This window comes from Rana temporaria, chromosome 4 (assembly GCF_905171775.1).
Source record: "Rana temporaria chromosome 4, aRanTem1.1, whole genome shotgun sequence".
In the NCBI taxonomy this organism is placed as follows: domain Eukaryota; kingdom Metazoa; phylum Chordata; class Amphibia; order Anura; family Ranidae; genus Rana; species Rana temporaria.
This window is the reverse complement of record NC_053492.1, coordinates 338,398,266-338,424,552: the sequence shown is the minus strand read 5'-3', so window position 1 is coordinate 338,424,552 and position 26,287 is coordinate 338,398,266. Positions and strand designations below refer to the sequence as shown.

General features: G+C 43.8%; 1 protein-coding gene across 2 annotated transcripts in view; it reads right to left on the bottom strand.

Moving 5' to 3' along the window:
• MAP4K3 (mitogen-activated protein kinase kinase kinase kinase 3) overlaps positions 1-26,287 on the bottom strand; it is an 831,592-nt gene that overhangs the window by 13,762 nt on the left and 791,543 nt on the right. For both annotated transcript variants that reach the window (XM_040350750.1, XM_040350751.1), the window contains 3 exons: positions 7,264-7,435; positions 7,085-7,153; positions 6,439-6,531 (listed from right to left, as the gene is read on the bottom strand). In XM_040350750.1, the coding sequence (XP_040206684.1) occupies positions 6,439-6,531; positions 7,085-7,153; positions 7,264-7,435 (334 nt within the window). The remainder of the gene's footprint in view (positions 1-6,438; positions 6,532-7,084; positions 7,154-7,263; positions 7,436-26,287) is intronic.

Genomic DNA, 26,287 nt, shown 5'->3' with positions numbered 1-26,287 from the left:
GATTTTTCTAAGGTTTTATGGACTGATGAAATGAGAGTGAGTCTTGATGGGCCAGATGGATGGGCCCGTGGCTGGATTGGTAAAGGGCAGAGAGCTCCAGTCCGACTCAGACGCCAGCAAGGTGGAGGTGGAGTACTGGTTTGGGCTGGTATCATCAAAGATGAGCTTGTGGGGCCTTTTCGGGTTGAGGATGGAGTCAAACTCAACTCCCAGTCCTACTGCCAGTTTCTGGAAGACACCTTCTTCAAGCAGTGGTACACGAAGAAGTCTGCATCCTTCAAGAAAAACATGATTTTCATGCAGGACAATGCTCCATCACACGCGTCCAAGTACTCCACATCGTGGCTGGCAAGAAAGGGTATAAAAGAAGAAAAACTAATGACATGGCCTCCTTGTTCACCTGATCTGAACCCCATTGAGAACCTGTGGTCCATCATCAAATGTGAGATTTACAAGGAGGGAAAACAGTACACCTCTCTGAACAGTGTCTGGGAGGCTGTGGTTGCTGCTGCACGCAATGTTGATGGTGAACAGATCAAAACACTGACAGAATCCATGGATGGCAGGCTTTTGAGTGTCCTTGCAAAGAAAGGTGGCTATATTGGTCACTGATTTGTTTTTGTTTTGTTTTTGAATGTCAGAAATGTATATTTGTGAATGTTGAGATGTTATATTGGTTTCACTGGTAAAAATAAATAATTGAAATGGGTATATATTTTTTTTTTGTTAAGTTGCCTAATAATTATGCACAGTAATAGTCACCTGCACACACAGATATCCCCCTAAAATAGCTAACATTAAAAACAAACTAAAAACTACTTCCAAAAATATTCAGCTTTGATATTAATGAGTTTTTGGGGTTCATTGAGAACATGGTTGTTGTTCAATAATAAAATGAATCCTCAAAAATACAACTTGCCTAATAATTCTGCACTCCCTGTAAGGTTCTTAAATTTGTTTGGGGAGATAAAAGGCCTAGGGTGAATAGAAGTACGATGTACACTCCAAAGTGTAAAGGGGGAGTTGGTATGCCTGATTTACCAAAGTATTTCTATGCGGCCCAGTTGGCCCATCTTTCTAGGTTTCACTCCCAGCAATCCCAAGCCATATGGATGACAATGGAATCCTTTTCCTGTCGTCCTGAATTAATATCTCATTTGATGTGGCTCCCAATGAAAGACAGACCGGTTATTTTATGTCCTACCCTCTCGTTCTCTCTGGAAGTCTGGGATAGACTCTCCAGAACACAGAAATTTAAGTCTCCCCATAATCCGTTAGCAATGCTATTGAAAAATAGAGACTTCACCCTGGGCCTTACTCCCCTAGCTTTCGGTTGGTGGATAAATAAAGGCCTCATACGCATAGAGGATCTGTGTGATCATAGGGGCATGTTATCTGAACAATTTCTAGTAGATAAATACCAAATGCCATCCACTGAGCGCTTTAGGTATATTCAAATGAGCCACTTTTTACGAACCTTAGCTTGTAAGGGCGACTTGCTGACATTAACACCTATGGAACATTTATGTAGTCAATATGACAAAACTCAAGGCCACATTTCAGCCGTATATACGATTTTGATGCATGTTTCGAACAAACGAAGTTATATGCTTCAATGGGAAAAAGACCTCCAAGAAACTCTTGACCTTGAGGAATGGCATTAGATATCGGGGACAGCTTCCTGATCGCTTATTAATTCCTCTATTATAGAGGCTAACTATAAGGTTTTATTAAGATGGTATATGGTACTGGGTTGGCCACTTTTGTATCTGGAGCCTCTCCAAAATGTTTTAGAGGCTGTGGTCAGGAGGGTTCCACCTATAACATTTGGTGGACCTGCCCTTGAGTCAGGACATTTTGGATCAGGGTGTACAATTTTATTTATACCCTTACCCAGGTTAACCTGAAAAAGTCAGCAAGACACGCGCTACTGGGTGTCGGGGTATTGGAGGCCTCTAAGTCCCAAAGGCGGCTTCTCACACTTATTTTTATTTCGGCTAAAATAACTATAGCCAGGAACTGGAGGTCTGCTGCCCTGCCATTCGATCAGCTGAGGCATAAACTGTCATGGCTCATGTTAAATGAGAGGCTGACGGCTATGGTACAAGACAAAATGAAACAGTTTCATAAAGTATGGGACCCTTGGATTGGATATCTAACGAACGACCCCAGGTAACCATACACCCAGGGGTCAGATCTTTTGGTCATAGTGCCATAGCTCCCTCCCTCTTGTTTCCTTTCTTGTCTTTCCTATCTTCTTTACTTTTTCTATTTACTGTTATAAACCCCTCAAATCTTGTTTTTCTTTATTGTTTTTACTTGCTAGGTCTCAACCCTGGCATTGCTGGGTTTTGATGTCTTTTCTTTACTCCATTTATTCTTGGTGAACCATTGCTTATTAGGCATAAGGCGGGAGGCTTCCGCGCTGCGAGAGGAGCCTGACTACCCCGGAGAGTTTGATGGGGAGCTGGTTCGTCCAAGCGGGAAGTATGTGTTTTAAGATTTTAGCTTGAGGGGAAACCTCGGGTTGTGGGCATGGTGAATCGGTTTACGGGTCGGATGCTCACAACTTTTGCTAGGAATAGCGAATGATCCATGAATGCTATTTGAGGAGGATCCTTGAGCCCTATAAGATGTATACGGCCTCGTACACACGACCGGACAGTCCGCTGAAAACGGTCCGCCGGACTGTTTTCAGCGGACATGTCCGGTCAGAGATTTCTGTCTGATGGTTGTACACATCATCAGACAGAAATGAGAGACAATCCGCGCGGACAGACAGCGCAGTGACGTGTCTGCGCCGTCGCCGCGACGCTGAAAGGTCAATGCTTCCACGCATGCGTCGAAGTCATTCGACGCATGCGAGGGATGGCAGCCGGTCGGACATGTACGGTGAGTCTGTTAAGACGACCGAACATGTCCGACGGACAGGATTCCAGCGGGCATGTTTCTTAGCATGCTTAGAAATTTTTGTCCGCTGGGAAACGGTCGGCTGGACAAATGTACGCTGGAAAATGGTACGCTTGGCCCTACACACGACCAAACTTGTCCGCTGAAAAGAGCCCGCAGCGGACATGTTCAGTCGTGTGTACGGGGCCTAATGTTTAACTCCCTTACCGTGTTGTATACCATGCATTGTAAAGCCGAGAACTTTATTTTTTTTCCTTGTTTTGTAAAACTTTTGTGAAACTTCAATAAACACTATTGGAATACAAACGTTTTTATATAATGATTTGGTAGATTTTATTTCTGTAAGTAAATATTATCAAATATATGTGAAATATTTCTAAGAATTTATAGGTAATATCTGTTTAAAAATATATTTTAGTATTTATGTAATACATTTTTTGTTTTTAAATCAATTTTTATAATAACATGAAGGATATTATTATGTTGAATATTTTTGGTAACATTTTCTTTTGCACTTATTTTTTACTTTTTGTGGTCTATTTTACTCTTGACAAGATGGCGCATTATAGAAGTTGTCAACACTTGCTATAGCATCATTCATGAGACAACACTAAATGAGTTTGGCACTGCAATTTGTATGCAGAGTTAACTATTAATCTCCGCCCTAATTAGAATATCTTCCTTCTTGTGCTGTTCTCTATAAAAGGGAAGAGCGGCAGTGTGCGTCCTGTACTCCTGATGAAATCAACTTTGCCGAAACTAGTAGAGCAGAAACAGAACACACGCCACTATGCAGATGTGGTTCTAACACGTCCATCTTGGATTCTGGAATATGGGTTGCTTATATGGTATGAAGTGCCTGGTTGTCATCTTATCATTTTAAGTGCATTTTGGTATTTTAATCGGGATAACACTATGGAGAGACATTTTTCTTTTCCTTATACTATGTCCAAACTGAGTATATATGCACAGTGAACTATTACAACGCAGCAGTACCATTGTTTGACATGTGGTTTTGAGGAAAGCCAGATATCTTGGATTGATATACAAGCGCTGGTTGACCACTCTTAATCATTAACCACTTTAGCGTTGGAAGGTTTTACCCACTTCCTGACCAGGTCATTTTTTGCAATACAGCACTGAGTTGCTTTAACCACTTGCTGACCGGGCCATAGCCGAAAGATGGCTGCAACGCGGTCGGCTTATTCTGGGAGGGCGTCCATGGACGTTCTCCCAGAATCTTGTTCCCGCTCACCCCCTGGGGTGTGAGCACCCGGGAATATCCGCTGACAGCTAACGCAGTGATAACTTGTAAACGAATCGGTGTCATGTCCGGTTCATCTCTCCCCTCCCTGTATTGATCGGTACAGTGCGAGGGGAGAGATCGGGTGCAGCAGTGCTGTGGGCTGGATGTGTAGTGCCCACAGCGCTCCTCTGTGCCCATTCCAGCGCTCATTCATCCATCCCCAGACATCCCATCCATGCTCAGCAATACTCATCCATCCCTCCTTAGCCATCCATGCTCAGCAAAACTCATCCATCCATGCATGCTCAGCCATCCATGCTCAGCAATACTCATCCATCTACCCATGCTCAGCCATCCATGCTCAGCAATACTCATCCATCTACCCATGCTCAGCCATCCCATCCACACTCAGTCATACTCACAGAGCCATACTCAGCCATACCCACCCAGCCATCCTATCCATGGCTTAACCATGCTCAGCAGTCTCCATCCATGGCTTATCCATGCCACATCAGTTTGTATCCATGCCACATCCATAGTGTAATAGGTAGTTAAATTAGATTTGAAATGTATGACCCTAGATTGCCTGATGGTGCTCCCTGCATGTTGGGCCTCTGTATGTGGCCAGGCTGTGTAAAAGTCTCATACATGTGGTTTTGCCATACTCAGGAGTAGGAAAATCTATTTTGGGGTGTAATTTTGAAGAAATAGGGGTAGATTCACATACAATTAGATCGGCGCAGCGTATGTGACATACGCTACGCCGCTGTAACTTACTTTTGGCTGCTTTGAATCCTCAAAGAATTTGCGCCGTAAGTTACGGCGGCGTAGTGTATCTCAAGCGGTGTAACGGCGCGGAATTCAAATCGGCGATTAGGGGGCGTGTTTCATTTAAATGAAGCGCGTCCCCGCGCCGAATGAACTGCGCATGCTCCGTTTCTAAATTTCCCGCCGTGCATTGCGCTAAATGACGTCGCAACGACATCATTTTTTTTAACTTCGACGTGAATTACGTCCATCCCGATTCACGGACGACTTACGCAAAAAAAATTAAAAATTAAAATTTCGACGCGGGAACGACGGCCATACTTAACATGGCAATTCTAACTATACACCGCAAAATACCAGCTTTAACTATACGCCGGAAAAAGCCAACTAGAGACGACGTAAGAGATTGCGACGAGCGCGCGTACGTTCGTGGATCGTCGGAAATAGCTAATTTGCTTACCCGACTCGAAAAACGACGAGAACTCCACCCAGCGGACGCCGAAGTATTGCAACTAAGATCCGAAGGCGTACATATGACAATTTTGTGGGGAAAAAGAAGAAAAAAATCTTGATTTTGTAAAGAATTGTGGGAAGAAAATTACAACTTCAAAAAACTTTCCATGCCTCTTACTAAAAAGCTTGGAATGTCTACTTTCCAAAAATGGGTCATTTGAAGGGTATTTGTACTGTTCTGGCTTGTTAGGGTCTCAAGAAATGAGATAGGTCATCAGTACTTGGCATCATAGTTTGTGGACTTTCACACAGACCAAATAATATACACAGATTTGGATTATTTTTACCAAAGATATGTAGCAGTATACATTTTGACCAAAATGTATGAAGAAAAATTACTAATTTGCAAAATGTTATAACAGAAATTAAGAAATGTATTTATTTATTTTTACAGAATTTTCAGTCTTTTTTTCATTTATAGCGCAAAAAATAAAAAACCCATCTCTGTCCAGCGATGTCTACGAGTGTCTCAGGTGTCCGAGACTCTCCCGCTAGATTGGCTGAGACACAGCAGCGGTGCCATTGGCTCCTGCTGCTGTCAATTAAAGCGGAGTTCCACCTAAAAATTGAACTTCCGCTTAATCCACTCCTTGCCCCCTTACATGCCACATTTGGCATGTAATTTTTTTTGGGGGGGAGTGGGTGCTTCAGGAGGAGTGGGACTTCCTGTTCCACTTCCTCCTTCCGCCTAGGGGCTGGTAAGGCGAATAGCTTAATCGCCTTATTGCAGCCCCTTCCTGTAGGCAAGCGCCTGTCCAATCGGACAGGGTGGCGCCGATCGCGCATGCGCAGTGGGTGCCCGGCCGTGAAGCCGAAAGCTGTCACTGCCGGGTGCCCACACTAGGAATGAAGACGCAGAACATCAGAGAATCTGCAGACATTGGAGAACATGGTACAGAGGTATGATCTATGCTGGGACTGATCATTCCATTCAGTTCTAGAGAAAATAAAGTTGGAGTTCAGCTTCAGACATACTGTAGCATGTAATGTAAAACACTTACCTATGGATTCAATCTGGAAGTCAAATGTAAGCTCTGAAGACAATTTCCGGCTGGATTTTAACCTTCCTTGAAGATTCACTATCTTTATACAACCTTTGAGAAAAATCACATAAACTAAAAGTTTGCACACATACAATTATGTCAGCACTGAGATCTTAGCAGGTCTCACAGCTAAAGCTAAAGCATAAACTAACAGATTTATTTTACAGCTACACAAGGGCTGAAGTAGACTATAAATCCAAGAAACACACACACAAAAAAAATAGGTAAAGGACATTTTGTTTAGGTATAAGCATAGCTGTGTCTTGAAGTTCAGGCTTCAATTACTTCAAATACTTCCTTTCCAAAGGATATTGGCAAAAAACTGAGCCATGGCAGATAGTGGACGGGGTCATCCTGTTTTTATTTTATTTTTGCCAGAACCAATCAATTACATGCAAAAGAAAGAACACCAGAACACAGAATCCTGTATAGTTCAATGGAAGATGATCCGATGGTCACCAGTATATGACTTTCATGAAAGCTAGAGTGACTATCAATTCACTCTGATTTATTAACAAAAAAACCTGGTAGTTAAGATACTCAATATCAAAAACGCTACTTCTATATGGATATTATAAATATATGTAGAAATAAAGATACTTACGATCTAAGCATACAAGAATAGTATCCCTTTCTAGCTGAGTAACATGAACAACATCTGTCTGTGGGGTATCTAAAGACAAGAAATAAAATGTTACCAGTGTGGTATAAAGACTGCAATTTAATATTAAATAATGATACTCTTCAGAGGAAAGAAGAGATGAAGAAATAAATTGTACTAACCTGTTTCTGTGAACCAAGAAGATGTGGAATTGGGATTCAGAGTCTCGAATTTCACAACCTGGTTAAAGTCTGTGCCCTTGCTGACACTTACACAAACTAAAGGAAACTCCTGCTCTGGCACCACCAGCATTTCCAAGAACATGAGCGGGCACGGCAAGGGGAAGTCTATATGCTGTATACAAAACATGCATAAAATATTGAGTATGGAAGAATAAACTATAGTTATAGTGTATAGTTAAACAGACCTCCCTAGTTCATATGCAAATGTATTGCTTGCTAATTTCTAGATTTACAAAAACAATAAAAAATAAAAAAAGGAAATGCACTTATTCACAGCAACCAATTGAGTCTAATCTCTCATCAATTTTGAATAATTAAAATAGTTTATTATAGTCGGTAAAGCTGAAAAAAGTTCATCCAGTTTAACCTGTGTGTGAGTATGCTTGTGTTTATATCAATAGTACATTGTATATCTCTATTTTTTTTAAAACTATCAACACTACCTGCTGATACCACTGCTTGTGAAAGAGAATTCCAAATCCTTACCACTCTGACAGTAAAGAACCGTCTATGCAGTTTAAGTTTAAACAGCTTCTCTTCCAATTTCAGTGAATGGCCACTTGTCTTTTTAAACTTAATTTCACTAAAAAATTTCCCCCCTATGCTGGGGTCACCAGTACAGTATTTGTACATCGCTATCAAATCCCCTCTCAAGCGTCTCTTCTTCAAAGAGAATAAGTTCAATGCTTGTAGTCTTTCCCTATAGCTGAGATCCTTTAGTCCCTTTATTAGCTTTGTTGCCCTTCTCTGGATTCTCTCCAGTTCAAGCACATCCTTCTTGAGGACCGGTGCCCCAGTCTTGTAGAGTGGGAGAATTATCGTTTTATCTTCGAAGTGAATCCCCTTTATAATGCATGCCAATATTCTGTTGTCTTTGCTTGCAGCAGCTTGGCATTGCATGGCCTTGCTGAGCCTGTCATCTACTAGGATCCCCAGGTTCTTTTTCATCCTAGATTCCCCCAGAGGTTTTTCCCCTAGCGGGTAACTTGCATTCATATTTTTAGTCCCAAAATGCATTACTTTACATTTTTCAACATTAAACATCATTTGTCAAACCCATTTTTTTATTTAGGTCTTTTTGTAAGGTAACCACATCCTGCTTAACTTTGTATCATCCGTAAATATTGAGATTGAGCTATTTATCCCATCCTCTATATAGTTTATGAATAAATCAAACAGCATTGGTCCCAGGACAAATCCTTGAGGGTCCCCAGTTACCACACTGGACCATTCCGAGTACTCGCCATTTATCACCACCCTTTGGACCCACCCCTGTAGCCAGTTTTCAATCCAGGTACTGACCCTATGGTCTATGCTGACAGACCTTAGTTTGTAAAGTAAACATTTGTGGGGAACTGTTTTAAATGCCTTTGCAGAATCCAGATACACCACATCCACAGGCCTTCCTTTATCTAGATGGCAACTCTTCTTCATAGAATGTTAATAGGTTGGTCTGGCAAGAACGATTCTTCACGAATCCCATGCTGATTACTACTAATGAAACATTTTCATTAATAAAATCTTGGATATAGTCGCTTATCCCCTCAGGCCTGTAGTTTCCAGGCATATACATCAGCCCTTTTTTAATATTGGTACCACGATGGCTTTTCTCCAACCAGCTGGTACCATTCTAATCAGTAAACTGTCCATACAAATTAGGAACAATGGTCTAGCGATCACCTTACTGAGTTCCTTAACCGCTTGCTGCGGTTCTCGGCCCACTAGGGGGTGCACCACTTGGGTCCAGATGAGCGCGCCCAGCGGCCGCGATGTCCGCGAGTACCCGCGATTTCCCATTAACACAACAGGACCATGGATCTGTGTGTGCAAACACAGATCCACGTCCTGTCAGAGGAGAGAGGATCGATGGTGTGTTCCCAGTACAGAGGGACACAGATCGGTCTCCTCCCCTTGTGAGTCCCCACCCCCTGAAGTTAGAATCATTCCCTAGGTAACATATTTAACCCCTTGATCTGCCCCTTGTGTTAACCCCTTCACTGCCAGTCACATTTACACAGTAACCAGTGCATTTTTATAGCACTAATCACTGTATAAATGTGAATGGTCCCAAAATAGTTTCAAAAGTGTCCGATATGTCTGCCGCAATAACGCAGTCACAATAAAAATCACAGATCGCTGCCATTACTAGTAAAAAAAAGTAATAATAATAAAAATGCCATAATTCTATCCCCTATTTTGTAGAGGCAATACATTTTGCGCAAACCAATTAATATACGCTGACTGTGATTTTTTTTTACCAAAAATATGTAGAAGGATACTTATCGGGCCTAAACTGAGGAAACAAATTGTTTTAAAAAATAAATAAAATTTGGATATTTATTAAAGCAAAAAGTCAAAAATATTGTGTTTTTTTTCAAACTTGTCTCTCTTCTTTTGTTTAAAGCGCAAAAAATAAAAAACGCAGACGTGATCAAATATCACCAAAAGAAAGCTCTATTTGTGGGAAAAAATATTATAAAAAATGTATTTGGGTACAGTATCGCACAACTGCGCAATTGTCATTCAAAGTGTGACAGCGCTGAAAGCTGAAAAATTGCTTGGGCAGGAAGGGGGTTTAAGTGCACAGTATTGAGGTGGCTAAGGACCCTCGGGTGTAAGCCATCTGGTCCTGGTGACTTATTTACTGTATGTTAAGTTTTTCAAGTCTATTTCTGATACTGGCTTCTGTTAGTCATGAGGGTGCATTCTGTGACTGTTATTAACATTACAGTCTTGATTATTATATACCCCCCTTTTCCTTTGTGAAAACTGAGGAGAAGAATGCATTTAAAACATTTGCCTTCTCCTTGCATTTTGTAATCAAATTCCTTTCATCATCCTTTATGGGGACAATATGTTCTGGCCTTACTTTCTTATGGTTAATATAAAAAAAAAATGTCTTGTCTATTTCAGCTGACCTGATTGTTCTCTTACATTTCTTACTGCATTCCTTGTATTGTTGGAATGCTGACAAAGAACCCTCAGATTTCAGTCTGATGGTTGTACACACCATCAAACCGAAATCCGCGCAGACAGACAGCGCGGTGACGTGTCCGTGCCGTCGCCGCGACGATGACGCGGCGACGCTGGAAGGTCAAAGCTTCCACGCATGCGAGGGATGGCGGCCGATCGGACATGTACGGTGAGTCTGTACAGACGACCGAACATGTCCGACGGACAGGCTTCCAGCGGACATGTTTCTTAGCATGCTAAGAAACATTTGTCCGCTGCAAAACGGTCGGCTGGACAAATGTCCGCTAGAAACCTGTCCGGTCGGCCGTACACACGACCGAACATGTCTGCTAAAACTGGTCCGCGGACCAGTTTCAGCAGACATGTTCGGTCGTGTGTACAAGGCCTTACAAGGCTCCAATATTGATGTTGTCCCTCACGTTCACTTGACTTGCACATCATTCTTGATATTATGATTGCTGCCTAATTGCAAAGTTTTTTTCGTATGCTCATTACCACCTTAATAAAATGGCAATGTGCTTGAAAAATTATAACAAAGTAAACACATTCAACAGATTGAAATTAAAATTGTAAAAACACTTTTTGCAATTTTTTTAGCCAGTAAAAGCACCTTTATGCAAGCCTATATGCCCATGCATGCATAGGCATTTACAGGCGTATTGAAAGAAGAGCATTTACAGATAAAAAACCCCCCAAAGGTGCGTTCAGGAAAGAAGCTAAAAACAAGAAAAAAAATTGCTGAACATGCATAAAAGCGTGTAAACACGCATAAACGCTAGACATGTCTAGCGTTTGAGCGTTAATCCATTCCAGTGGTCAGAATGAATTCACATGCTGGTCAATTGAATCCAATAATTCTCAAACGCTTGACGTGCCTAAACGCATGTGCAATACACAGTTTTTATCTAATTTTTTTTAAGCAGCTTTTCTCCTGCCAGGAGTTCTGGCGTTCAGAGGGGTTAAACAGATGCCCTGTGTGCATGAGGCCTTATAAATGCATAGAGAAGCAACGACTAGTAGAGGCTACAGCCTGCTCTTCAAATATAAAGCAGCAAGCAACACAGCACTATCAGCCAAAATAAACGCTCTAAGTCTAACATCTATGGTAGCTGCTGGTGTAGAATCTTGCAAGGATTTGAGAGATCTTTCATTAGATAGAGTTTTAGCTCAAGGCTCAGAGGCCAATAAGACTGCAGACAGGTCAGATATTGACTCTGCAGGGGAAGTCATAGCCTGCAATCAAGTACTATAAAGCCCATAAAAATGAGAAGGGGACCAATCCCTACAGTATAGGGGGGGGGGCCTCAAAGAACGAAGTGGTTCAGTGGGAGACAATGTTCCAGGCTGTAGGTATCTGGCCCCAGGGAGGGAGCAATGCAGGTATCCTCGGGAGGCAGTGATGCCTTTGTAAAAACAGATTACATAGTATAGGAAGGGGACAGGCACACAGGGGGGCATACATTCTCATACAGTGCCTTAAAAAAATATTCACACCCCTTGGAATTTTAAACATTTTATCATGTTACAACCAAAAATGTAAATACATTTTGTTGGGATTTTATGTGATAGACCAACACAAAGTGGCACATAATTGTGAAGTGGAAGGAAAATGATAAATGGCTTTCAAAATTCTTTACAAATAAATCTGTGAAAAGTGTGCATTTGTATTCAGCCCTCCTGAGTCAATACTTTGTAGAACCACCTTTTGCTGCAATTACAGCTGCAAGTATTTTTGGGTATGTCTCTACCAGCTTTGCACATCTATAGAGTGACATTTTTGCCCATTCTTTGCAAAATAGCTCAAGCTCTGTCAGATTGGATGGAGAGCGTCTGAACAGCAATTTTCAAGTCTTGCCACAGATTCTCAATTGGATTTAGCTTTGGACTTTGACTGGGCAATTCTAAACACATGAATATGCTTTGATCTAAACAATTCTATTTTAGTTCTGGCTGTATGTTTAGGGTCGTTGTCCTGCTGAAAGGTCCCAGGGCCAGATTTTTGTAGTTCCTGCGGCGGCGTCGCGTAAGCTATTTACACTACGCCGCCCCAACTTACAGGAGCAAGTGCTGTATTCCCCAAACACTTGCTCCGTAGTTTGCGGCGGCGTAGTGTAATTGGCCCGGCGTATCCCCGCGTAATTCCAAGGGGGCGGCTTGTATTTAAATTAAGCGCGCCCCCGTGCCGTTCGAACTGCGCATGCGCCGGGCTTAAAATAGCCCAGTGCGCATGCTCCAGTTCTCGACGGAAAACGTCAATGACGCCGACGTGTGCGTCATTGACGTAAAGTCGTATTCAAGAACGACTTACGAAAACGACGTACCCGACGGGAAAAGACGACGCGGACCCGACGCCATACTTAACATGGCATACGTGGGACTGGCGTAAGGTTACCCCTCATATAGCAGTGGTAACCTTACGCTTACGCAAACGACGTAAGCGACGGTTACGCAACGCGATTTCGTTCGGGAATCGGCGTATCAGGCTCATTTGCATAAACAAATGAGACCTGAACGTAAACGCCACCTAGCGGCCGGCGGCGAATTACATTTAAGATCCGACAGTGTAAGTGACTTACACATGTCGGATCTTCAGCGTATCTATGCGAAAATGATTCTAGGAATCACTCGCATAGATACGCGGGTCAAAAAACAGAGATACGACAGAGTTTCCTGAGATACTCCGTCGTAACTCTTCTGAGAATATGGCCCCCAGTCTTTTGCAGACTCGAACAGGTTTTCTTCTAAGATTGCCCTGTATTTGCCTCCATCCATCTTCCCATTAACTTTGACTAGTTTACCTGTCCCTGCTGAACAAAAGCATCCCCTTAACATGATGCTGCCACCACCATGTTTCACGGTGAGGATGGTGTGTTCAGGTTGGTGTGTAGTGTTAGCTTTCTGCTAAACATAGTGGGCCAGATTCACAAAGAGATACGACGGCGGATCTCCTGATCCGCCGTCGTATCTCTGAGATCCGACGGTCGGATCTATGCGACTGATTCATAAAAATCAGTTCCGCATAGATCTCCCTTAGATCCGACTGGTGTAAGTGACTTACACCGTCGGATCTTAGGCTGCAATCTCCCGCTAGGTGTCGCCTCGGTCTTTTACGCGTCAGATATGCAAATGAGGAGAACCGCCGATTCAGAAACGAACGCCCGCCCGTCGCTTTTTTTTACGTCGTTTGCGTTCGGCTTTTTCCTGCTATATGAGGGGTAGCTAATGTTAAGTATGGCTGTCGTTCCCGCGCCGAGTTTCAAATTTTTACGTCGTTTGCGTAAGTCAGTCTGGAATACGGATGGCCGCAATTGACGTTGCCGCCGAAAACTATGACGTCCTAGCGACGTCATTTGGAGCATGCGCACTGGGAAATTTCGCCGGCGGCGCATGCGCAGTTAAATCGGCGCGGGAACGCGCCTGATTTAAATTGTACACTTCCCCTAGCCACGGAATTTGCATTCCGCCGGGAGAGTTACGATGCGACGGTGCAATTTTCGAGGTAAGTGCTTTGTGAATACTGCACTAGCCTCGCTAAATTGCACCGGCGGATTGTAAATCACATAGATTACGCGGATCTAAAGATCCGCTAATCTATGTGAATCTAGCCCAGGGTTTTTCTTTTAGGCCAAAAAGTTCACTTTGGGTCTCATCTGACCAGAGCACCTTCCTTCCACATGTTTGTTGTGTCCCCCACATGGCTTTTCGCAAACTTCAAACGGGACCTTCTTATGGCTTTCTTTCAACAATGGCTTTCTTCTTGCCACTCTTCCATAAAGGCCAGATTTGTGGAGTGCATAAGTAATAGTTGTCCTGTCGACAGATTCTCCCACTTGAGCTGTGGATCTCTGCAGCTCCACCCGAGTTACCATGGGCCGCCTGGCTGCTTCTCTAAATTAATGCTCTCCTTGCCCAGCCAGTCATTTTAGGTGGAATGCCATGATTGGTAGGTTTTCAGTTGTGCTATACTCTTTCCATTTTTGGGTGATGGCTTGAACAGTGCTCTGTGAGATGTTCAAAGCTTTGGATATTTTCCCATAACCTAACCCTGCTTTAAACTTCTCTACAACTTTATCCCTGAACTGTCTGGTGTGTTCCTTGGCCTGCATGATGCTTTTTGTTCACTAAGGTTCTTGGACAAACCTCTGAGGTTTTCACAGAACAGCTGTATTTATACTGAGCTTAAATTACACACAGGTGTACTCTATTTACTAATTAAGTGACTTCTGAATGCAATTGATTCCACTAGATTTTACTTAGGTATATCAGAGCAAAGGGGGCTGCAAATACATGCCACACTTTTCAGATATTTGTAAAAAAAATTTAAATCATTTATCATTTTCCTTCCATTTCACAAGTATGTGCCACTTTGTGTTGGTCCATCACATAACATCCCCCCAAAATTTGGAAAATTTCAAGTGGTATGAAAACTTTTTCAAGGTACTGTATGTCCCCAAGGAGGGAAAGCTGCAACAACCGAGATGGAGGAAGGATTAAGCATATTCAGTGCAGGAATAAGGTGTTCAGAGTCTTCAGTGCATGTGTCTGCATAAATAGCCCCAGACTCGCTCCCACTATCGCAAGCTCGGCGTGCGAGCCATCAAAACGACTTTTGCCGATTCCCTGTATTGGGGGCTTTGGATTTTTTCATCCTCAAAAGACTGTTGGGGATTTCACCAATTCCGCTTAAATTCTTTCCCTGGAGTGTAAGATCTCGCCTCTCGGTATCTTTCAGGAAGATTGCATCCAAAAAGGTGGGTTCTTTTGTTGTTTGGGTCTTCTATCGGAAGGAATGAGGTCCGATTTACCTCCCGTAACCTTTGAGATTGGGAATCTAACTTAGGACCGAACAGGTTGGCTCTGTCGTAGGGGATTTTGCACCAATTGGTTTTTGCAGTCGCGTCTGCGACCCAAGGTTTGCACCAATTGGTTTTTGCTCTGTCCTTAAAAGGTGGCAGAAAACGGGGTAGATCCCCTTCATCTGCTCTGGCTCTCTCATCAGATGAGCATTCTGAGGGTAAAAAATCCCTTTCTGGAGATGAGGATCAGGTGCAGTCTGAGGACTCAGAGGATGAGAAGATTCTTTCTACCTCTCGGTCGCTAAAGATGCAGGTGCAATATTATGCAGAGATGGTGCGTGCCACTTACAAATTGCCTCCTGTTGAAACTTCTATGTCCTCTGTTTCCTCTTTGGGATCTCGGAAATCCCCACAGGCTGCATGCTCCTTTGCAGTTCATCCCTTGCTGGATAAACTGATGTATGATGACTGGGTTCACCCAGATAAACAGTTTTCTCCTCCTAAGCAGTTTTCCCTCCTTTATCCTATGGAGGAAGGTTTAACTAAGAAATGGGGGGTACCTGCTATAGATGCAGCCATTTCTTGTGCAAACAAATGCCTGACCTGTCCTATAGACAATGCTCATGGCTTTAAGGATCCAACTGATAAAAAGCTGGAATCTTTATTGAAAGTCTCCTCTCCTCTATGACCGGTGCTGTAGTACAAACTGCAGTTGCAGCGATTGGCATATGTCAGTTCCTCAAGGAACAGATAAAGCAGATGGTTAACTTACTCCATACAGAGGAGATTGAGGTTTATGAGGACCTCCCTAAGGCCCTGTGTTTTACGATTGATGCGATTATGGACTCTGTTCAGCAAGCATCCCAGTTTCTGAACATCCGCTCCTTTCGCATGGAGTCTGTCCGTTCAGTTGTCTCCACCCTCCAGGGAGCAGAATTCCTGGCATCGATAAACATCAGAGATGCATATCTACATTTGCCAATACTCCCCACTCACCAAAGATTTCCAAGGTTTGCAGTGAATCAGCGCTACTTTCAGTTTGTGGCCCTTCCTTTCGGGCCTGGCCACGGCACCTCAAGTGTTCACGAAAATACTTGCCCCACCCCTGGCAAGGCTGAGGGCACGGGGCATGGCAGTAACAGCCTATCTGGACAATCTGTTGCTCATAGCTCAGTCCGCTACACGCTTGGACCACAATGTGCACATCCCAATGGGGTATTTAGAGTACCTAGGCTGGGTCCTTAATCTGGAAAAAACCTCCTTACAGCCTCAGAAAAGGCTGGAATATCTGGGCATGATTATAGACACGTCCCAAAGCAGGGTATTACTTCCCAAGCCAAAGGCAAATGCCATAGGAGACTTGGTCAGAGTGATAAAGGCAAAAAGAAAGCCTTCCATCCATCTATGCATGAAATTATTGGGAAAGATGGTAGCCTCATTCGAGGCTGTCCCTTACGCCCATTTTCACTCAAGGCCGTTGCAGGGCAGAATTCAGTCCACTTGGAACAAAGATGTTCAGGCCCTGGACCTTCCAATGATCTTATCTCCAAAGGTTCGCCAGAGCCTCAATTAGTGGTTGCTCCCCCAAAATCGATCAAAAGGAAGATCTTTACTCCGGTTACCTGTAAAATGGTAACAGACGCCAGCCTCCTACCCATCAACATTCTGGAGATTCGTGCAATTCATCTGGCCCTCAGAGTCTGGTCTTACAGACTGCAGAGTTGTCCTGTTCGGATACAGTCCGACAATGCTACAGCTGTGGCCTATATCAATCACCAAGGGGGCACCAGAAGTCTGGATGCTCAAAGAGAGGTGAATCACATCCTGTCCTGGGTGGAAAGGCATATTCCTTGCCTGTCTGCGGTCATCATTCCAGGGGTAGAAAATTGGCAGGCAGATTTTTTAAGCCACCAGCAACTGAGTCCAGGAGAATGGTCTCTACACCCCGACATGTTTCAAATCATGTCAGAAATGGGGTACCCCAGATGTGAACCTGTTGGCTTCCAGGTTCAACACAAAACTGGACAACTGTGTCAAGGACAAGAGATCCTTTTGCACAAGGGTCGGATGCCCTGACAATTTAGTGGGATTGATATTCTCCGATTTATGCATTCCCTCCAGTTCCGCTTCTCCCACGATTCCTTCAGAGAGTCAAGAGGGAAGGAAAGCCGGTGATTTTAGTGGCCCCCTGGCTTGGCCCAGGAGACCCTGGTATGTGGAAATCGTAAAGATGGCAGAAGGAAGACCTTGGGATCTCCCACTACACTCGGACCTACTATCGCAGGGTCTAATATTTCATCCTGCCTTACAAAGTCTAAATTTGACAGTTTGGCTGTTGAGACCCACATTCTGGCCCAGTCCTATCCACTGTGGTTAATGCTAGGAAGCCGGCCTCCAGGCTCATCTACTACAGAATCTGGAAGGCATATTTTTCCTGGTGTGAACCCAGAAGATTGCATCCTAGGAAGCATGTCATTAATAGGATTCTTGGCTTTCATCAGTTGGGCTTAAATATGAAGTTGGCCTTGAGCACTATCAAGGGTTAAATCTCGGCCTTGTCGGTATTCTTTCAAAGACCGCTTGCCTCTCATTCCCTAGTCTGAGCCTTTGTTCAGGGAGCACTGCGCTTGAATACACCGGTTAAGTCTCCCGTGTGTGCCCATGGGATATGAATTTGGTATTGTCTGTTTTACAGAAACTACCTTTTGAACCATTACACCATGCTTCTTTAAGTCTTTTGACAAATAAAGAGTTTTTTTCTCGTAGGAAGGTATCGTAATTGGCAGCTCTTTCGTGTAAAGAGCCGTGTACGATTGTTTATGATGACAGGGTGGTGCTGCGTCCTCATCGACTTTTTTACCTAAGGTGGTTTCAGGATTTCATCTGAATCAGGATATAGTCCTACCGTCTTTTTTTCCAGATCCGCAGTCTGCGGAGGAAGAGAGTCTACACTCTCTAGAGGTTGTAAGAGCGGTAAAAGTTTATCTGCAAGCTATGGCTCAGATACGAAAGACTGATTGTCTGTTTATTCTGCTACAGGGCCCAAGGAAGGGCCAGGCAGCGTCGAAATCTACTATTGCATGTTGGATTTGAAAATTCATTATTCAGCGCACTTGACTAGAGCAATTGGTGCTTCATGGGCAGTGCATCACCAGGCCTCCATTTCTCAGATCTGTAAGGCTGCTACTTGGTATTCGGTCCATACATTTACTAAGTTCTACCAAATAGATGTGAGAGGGTACGAGGATGACGCCTTCGGGTGTAGTGTACTGCAGGCAACAGTATAGATCCTCTGGCCCAATGGCGGTCTTATTTCTGATCTGTGTCTCCCTCCCCTCAATTTAAGCATTGCTATGGAACATCCCATTAAATAATTAAGGCTCTGTGTCCCGTGATGTATGAGCAAGAAAATAGGATTTTTTAATACAGCTTACCTGTAAAATCCTTTTCTTGGGAATACATCACGGGACACAGAGCTCCCACCCCTCTTCGGAACTAAACGTGGGACACTTATTGCTTTGCTACAAAACTGAGGTACTCATTTGGGAGGGGTTATATAGGGGAGGAACTCAATTCTAATTGGGTTTGCCAGTGTCCAATCACCTGTGGTGATTTTATAACCCATCAAGTCATTAAGGCTCTGTATCCCGTGATGTATTCCCAAGAAAATGATTTTACAGGTAAACTGTATTAAAAAATCCTATTTTTTTGTGTCTTAAAAAATGATCGTGTGTGGGCAAAAATTACGTTTTAAACCCGCACATGCCCAGAAGCAAGTTATGAGACGGGAGGTAAAACTACCATTCATAATGGAGTAAGCACATTCATCACGCTGTAACAGACAAAAAAGCAGGAATCGTCTTTTACTAACAAGTAACCAGCTAGAAAGCAGCCTCAAGGCGAATAGAACTTCCCCTTTAGAGTGCCGTCACTTTGTTCATCATTTTTCAAAAACGATGGTGTGTGGAAAAAGGAGAAAAGATCGCGCTAAAGTGAAAAAATATTGAGTATGTAAAAACACATAAATGTTCATAATAATAAAATTTGTGTTGATAAGTCCACCAAAGGCAAATTGTGTATAAACAGTCTCCCAGATGTATAGCAAATCCACACGAGAAAGTGCTTGAAAGGAAAGAACCTCCACCACAGTCAAATCAAGCCTCTTACCGAATGGAGTTGATCTCCAAATTATAAGAGATCAAAAACAGCCTGGTAAGAGATATGGATAGATGGTGTCCGATAAGAAGCCCAGATGATGGAAACCTCGTAACTCGTATCCTTAGGACTCCCAATAAGCCATCCAAGGGTATGTAGGAATAAAAGGGGCTCACATAGTGTAAAACTTTAATTTATTCGTTAAAATAAGTGAAAATACACTTACAATTCGTTCAAGTTTGCAGAGCATATAAAAGCTGGCCAGCTTAAGCATACACAGCCCGTATCCGGGTAGAGGAAAAGCGCGGTGACGTCAGAACGCCGCCTCCCTACGTTTCGTCACGACAGGACTTGGTCACGGGGATGGTGTGTGGGCAACATCATTTTTAATGATGAAGTTGGAAAAATGTCATTTTTTTTCATGATAAAAAATTACATTTTTTTCATCACAAAAAGTGATCGTGTGTACGCGGCATTACATGTGGTGGTTGTATTCGTTTTTTTTTCCCTTTAATTTAACCTAGTGGTGCAGCCAATAACACACATCCTTTCTTAGGGTGTCTGCATTCTGGATGAAGTATTAAAGCAGACACCTCTGGGGAGAGGATAGTATTGGACTACCAGATTTAGATGGACTAACAAATCGAAGTTGAACTCCGGCTAACACTGTGTAGGAAGAAACATTTTTTTTTTCCTTTTGGAATAAAGGTATTACATAAAAGACACTGGGCCGGATTCAGAAACAAGATACGACGGCGTATCTCCTGATACGCCGTCGTATCTCTGAGTGCGGGCCGTCGTATCTATGCGCCTGATTCAGAGAATAAGTTACGCATCGATATCCCTAAGGCTAGGTTCACATCACGATTTTTACATACGATTTAGATTGACCACAATATGAAAAAAATCGGACACGATTTTAATACGAAAATCGGACACGATTTTAATACGAAAATCGGACACGATTTTAATACGATTTCAAATCAGGACCAGAAATCGTGGTCAAACGCGATTTTTGATGTGATTTTAAATCGTATCAAAACGGATGCGGATCAAATCGGATGCACTTGGGGACCTATATTAATGAATGGAAGTGAATGGATACGTTTTGCCATACAGATTTGTACGATTTCAAACCTAAAATCGTGAGAACAAGTAGGATGATAAAATCGTGGTGTGAATGCACCCTTAGATCCGACTGGTGTAAGTGTCTTACACCATCGTATCTTAGGCTGCATATTCACGCTGGACGCTAGGTGGCGCTTCCGTATAGTTACGCAAGGAATATGCAAATGAGGTATTTACGCCGATTCAGAAACGAACGACCGCCCGGCGCTTTTTTTTACGTCGTTTGCGTTAGGCTTTTTCCGGCGTAAAGTTACCCCTGCTATATGAGGGGTATGTGCGGCGTATCCTATGTTAAGTATGGCCGTCGTTCCCACGTCAAATTTTGTAAATTTTACGTCGTTTGTGTCAGTCGTTCGCGAATAGGGCTTTGCGTAAGTTACGTTAACGTCGAAACCAATGAGGCTTTGCGGTGTAATTTCGAGCATGCGCACTGGGTTTCTTTCACGAACGGCGCATGCGCCGTTCACAAAAAACGTAAAATACGCGGGGTCATGTTAAATTTAAATAAAACACGCCCACAACATCCCCATTTGAATTAGGTGGGCTTACGCCACCACACATACGTTACGCCGCCGTAACTAAGGGCGCAAGTTGTTTCTGAATACAGAACTTGCGCCCAAATTTACGGTGGCGTAACGTATCTGAGATACGTTACGCCGGGCGGATAGATACACCATTGTATCTGAATCCAGCCCACTGCTACTTTGTCTGGACAGCTTGGTCTGGCAAAAGAAATGAAAAAAAAATAATACATTTAATGGCTCTATCTCCAGGTAAAAATAAAGGAAAATAGCCTGCAAAAAAAGAAAAAAAAAAACGAATGTGGTAATCTAACAATTGGTGAGCTGCAATTTAATAACTATTTTTCAACTCCCCTGCTTCTATGTCCCCTTAAACACATTTGGCATGTTTATTTTTTTTGGTGAAAAACTCATTCTGTTATAGTCTTCTTTATGATGGTTCCAGCCGCGGCCCGAGGCTGAGCACGTCATCCCCCCCTCCACTATGTCTCCTGGGAGATCAATCCCAGGATTCAATACAGGTGCCGTAGGATCGCTGTTCTATCGCGCATGCGCGTTAGCGGGCCGCAGTATAAAAGATTGTCGCGGGCGGGGACGGAGAGATGGTAAACTTCACAACAGCCTCGGCGGAGAGTTGCTGGGGGGGGGAGATAGAGCAGAGCATGACGAGGGGGGCGGGCTCCGTGCAATAGCAAGTCCTATTACAAATTGTTCTGCCGTCAAACACATCCACTGTGCATGTCACATGAAGCCACTGTGCCATTAAACACATCTACTGTGCCTGTCAAATGCAGCCACTGTGCCAAACGCTGCTTCGCTGTGCCCATCAAACGCAGTCACTGTGCCTGTCAAACGCAAACACTGTACCCATGAAACGCAGACACTGTGCCCGTCAAACGCAAACACTGTGCCCGTCAAACGCAAACACTGTGCCCGTCAAATGCATCCATGTGCTGGGGGTGATGCGATTTGGCGGGGCAATCCTTGTGAGGGACAGTCCGAACGCTAGGAGAGCCTGAAAGGTGGCCCTGAGCTCCAATATGTTTGAGACTATGCCCCGCGGGCGGAAAGACCAACGTCCCTGTGCCCCTTGCTCTCGATAATGGGCTCCCCACCCCTGAAGGCTGGCATCTGTTGCGATTATTTCCGGCTGTGGAGGAGTAATAGGAGGACATCGTCTTAGGTTGCTGACTCGTGTCCACCACCATGCGGATTGTTTCACCTGCTGGTTGATAAGTATCCGTTGACTCATTGATGACCCATTCCACTGTCTCAGAAATTATTTCTGGAACGTCCTCGTATGCCACTGGGACCACTGGACCATCAGAAAGGTGGAGGACATCAAGCCCAAGATGCTTAGGCACGTTCTGGCAGGTAGGTATGCTGCTGTCAATAGTCTGTTTATTTTCTAGACCAGCGGACCCATTTTCTCCTGCTGTAGTCCAACCGTGTTGGAGCTGGTGTCCAGTTCTGCTCCCAAGAAAACAATTTTTTTGTGCTGGATTCAGGCTGCTTTTCTTCCAGTTTATTATCCACCCAAATTGCTGTAGTGTGGAGATCAGTATTGTTCGATGTTGGAGTAGAAATTGTTGACTGTTGACCAGGAGGAGTATATCGTCGAGATAGTGGTGGACTCTCAGTCCTTTCTCTCTCAGATGTGCTATTACAGGTAGTAAAATTTTTGTAAAAGTTCTGGGGGCCATCAATATCCCAAACGGGAGACTCTGAAACTGAAACTGCTGATGTCCTATTGCAAAGCGTAGGTATTTTTGAAAGGTTTTGTGCAGGGCTGTGGAGTCGGAGTCGAGGAGTCGGAGTCGGGGGAAATTTTGGGTACCTGGAGTCGGAGTCGGCAAACAATGCACCCACTCTGACTCCGACTCCTTCTAAATTTAGATTGGAATAAAAAAAAAAGCAAGTTTAAATGTCCCAATTCACAAAAAGTTATAATTAATGACTTCTCTACTGTAAGAATAAAGACCAATGCATGCAGTGCCTCACGTAACCGCAAAATGAACACGTTAAGTGACCTTGAAGAAGCATGCTTTTCATGTGCTTCACTATATGGCACGCAACGCACAATTAGGAGCTGCAATACTTATACTTTCCATAGTGTTGTGTTCTGCTTTTACAGGGAACGCAGCGTCCATTTGTAACCTAGCCTCTCACTGATAAGGGATTAAATAAATGTTTTTTGCAGGACTAGAGAGTGAGACACGTGTATAAGTGAAGGGAATGGAGGGCCAATAGTTCAAGACTGAGGCTGTAAACCTCTGGAAAAACTGCTGTCATTTAGCTAAGGCTATAAAAACTTGTAAACTCCGATTGTTAGCTTAAACTTTAAACATGACTATGGGATTCTCCTAGGAAAATCATGTTTTAGAATAAATGCCCCTTCCTGGATCCTCCCACTGCCCTATCTTCAGCAGCAGATTTGTTTTCATTGTCTTTTGCTTAAACTGTGCAATACAGTAGACTGTTGGCTTCCCAGCCAGTAGTCCTGTGGTACGTTGCGTTTCTTTCCCTCAAGGAATGTATAAAATACATTCGCATATTAATACAGAGGAGTCGGAGTCGGAGTCGGGGAGTCGGAGTCGGAAGTACATAAAACTGAGGAGTCGGAACATTTATCTACCGACTCCACAGCCCTGGTTTTGTGTATGGGAATATGCAGCTAGGTGTCGGACAAATCGATTGACAGCATCCAGTCTTTTGTATGCACTGACAGTAATATGGATTGGAGGCTCTCCATTTTGAAGGATTCGACTAGGATCGTTTACTTGAGGCTTTTTAGATCCAACACCGGCTCAAGTCTTCTGTCTTCTTCTTTACAAGAAAGAGCAAAGAATAAAAACCTGCACCCCTCTGTTCCTGTGGAACTTCTACGATTACTTGCTTTTGTAGTAATTCTAGGATATATTTGATTAGGAGTTTTCGCTTTGCAAGGGATGATGGGAGTCTGGTAACTCGGAAGTGTTTAAATCCCCATCTGTGACCCACCTGGATGGTGGATATTGCCCACGGATCTTTTATATGATCTGCCCATACCTGCATAAATAGCCTCAGACTCGCTCCCACTATCGCAAGCTTGGCGTGCGAGCCATCAAAACGACTTTTGCCGATTCCCTGTATTGGGGGCTTTGGATTTTTTCATCCTCAAAAAAGACGGTTGGGGATTTCACCAATTCCGCTTAAATTCTTTCCCTGGAGTGTAAGATCTTGCCTCTCGGTATCTTTCAGGAAGATTGCATCTAAAAAGGTGGGTTATTTTGTTGTTTGGGTCTTCTATCGGAAGGAATGATGTCCGATTTACCTCCCGTAACTTTCGAGATTGGGAATCTAACTTGGGACCGAACAGGTTGGCTCCGTCGTAGGGGATTTTGCACCAATTGGTTATTGCAGTCGCGTCTGTGACCCAAGGTTTTTACCATAGCACTCTCCTGGACATTACCGAGGCCAACATCACTCGTGCCGAAGATCTTATTATATCATCTGATGCCTCTGCCACAAAGTCTCCTGCTGAGCTGAGTTCCTGTAGGGCAGATACGATTTTCTCTTGATCAGACGCTTCAACCAACAGTTTTTCAATGCTGGAGGTCCAGCTAGTGATAGCTCTGCTAACCGCCGCCAAAGAGACTGCTGGCCTACAGGCACCTTCTGCCGCTGAATATGCTCTTTTATGGTCGAGGTCAAAAATGTCCCTAAAGGTCACGGCGTCTTCGATCGGAAGAGTTACATATCGTGCCAAGCACATTAATGAGGAGTCCACCACCAGAGCCGAGATGAGAGGATTTACGGCTGGTTCCCTAAGTGGGTAAAGCTTGGTTAGCCTATTGTTCTAGACAGATTTATTTTCCGGCTTTTGCCACTCGTCCTTTATTAACTCTTCGAGTTCTTTAATAAATGGGAAGGTTTCGGGGTCCCTTTTTAGATTAGGAAAGTATTTCCTTAGTTTGCGTGGGACTTTCTTCTCTCTGCCTCCTTTTACTGACTTTGCGAAAGGATCCATTAAAGCGAAATCGAACGAAGTGGACATTGGTGATTTGTCTTCGCCTGGTGAATCATCTGAATCTTAAGGAGCATAAGAAGCTGTAGCTAATGTGCTTTGCCCTGGTCTAATCGGTTCTGTAGCTGATACCTGCAGAATTGACTCTTTTACCAATTTTTTAATTATGTTGGATACTTCTCTTACATCCGTCTTTTTTTCATGGGTTGCCTTATCGGAGCAGGTCTGGCCTACTAATTTACTAGGGAGAGCTTGTGCTCCAATAACTCAGCAAGCATTAGCCGGAGGACGGGTATGGTGGCTATCACGAGCTTGGTGAGATGATGCCGATTCTCTGCGGCGATGGGAGGAGGTTCTTGACCAACTTCTCTGGGAATGAGAGTGTCTTGAATTTGAACACTCATTGCGTTTAGAGTGCGATGACCTTGACGATCTGCCAGAACTATCAGGATGAGGTGATATTAGTGGCATGGCTCTCTTTTCTCCTCTTCACTACTTACCCATAATGCGCCCTCTTATCTTATAGTCTGTGAATGGTCTGCTGGGGCAGAATGTACCTAAGGAAGGGTGTCAGGTTAATCCAGAGAGGCAGAGTAATAGGTAGCCAAGAGCTGGAAGGAGGAGGAAGGATCGTTACCTTACCTGGTATCAGAGCTAAATGTCCAGTGGCAGCAAGGCAACAATATTAGGGGAAAAGTCGAGCGGCGTAGGTATGTCATCAGGCTACCTGAAGAAAACAAACTGTTTTTAAATAAACCGCCGTTGCGGCAGAAATGACGTCAGAGCTGCGCATGCGCCGTAGCGACTTGCGGCACCATCTTAGAGACTGGCGAAAGAGGAGGCCGCTTGTGTCACTTCCGTGGAGCTGATCGCGGCTGCCATGATGTGAAGGGCAAAGAACCCAGGGAACTACAGGGTTTAGCGAGCCAAGGAAAGGAGAAAAAAAAGAAAGAAGTTGAAATTAAAAACGGACAGAGAATGCAACAGGACCAGAGGACACACACAGAGGTAGAAAATGGATGGCCGCTGCAGTTAGTCTAAGCCTGTTTAAGACTTGTGAAAAAATATAATATAAGACCCCTGAGACCATCAGAGTGGGGTTCCCTGCATAAAGCTCATTTAGAGACTGTACAGTCAGGGCTACAGTGTACCTGTTGGAAGGCAACATGATCCAATGTCATGTTTCTGGATTTTCTACATATCTGTTTCCTATTCCCCAAAGATCAGCCAGGCTGCCATGGTTTTAAAGACCCCTTTCACACTGGGTCGCTTTGCAGGCACTATAACACTAAAAATAGCTCCTGCAAAGCGACATGAAACAGCCGCTGCGGTCTCTCCAGTGTGAAAGCCCAGAGGGCACTAGCAGGATGGTAAAAAAAAGTCCT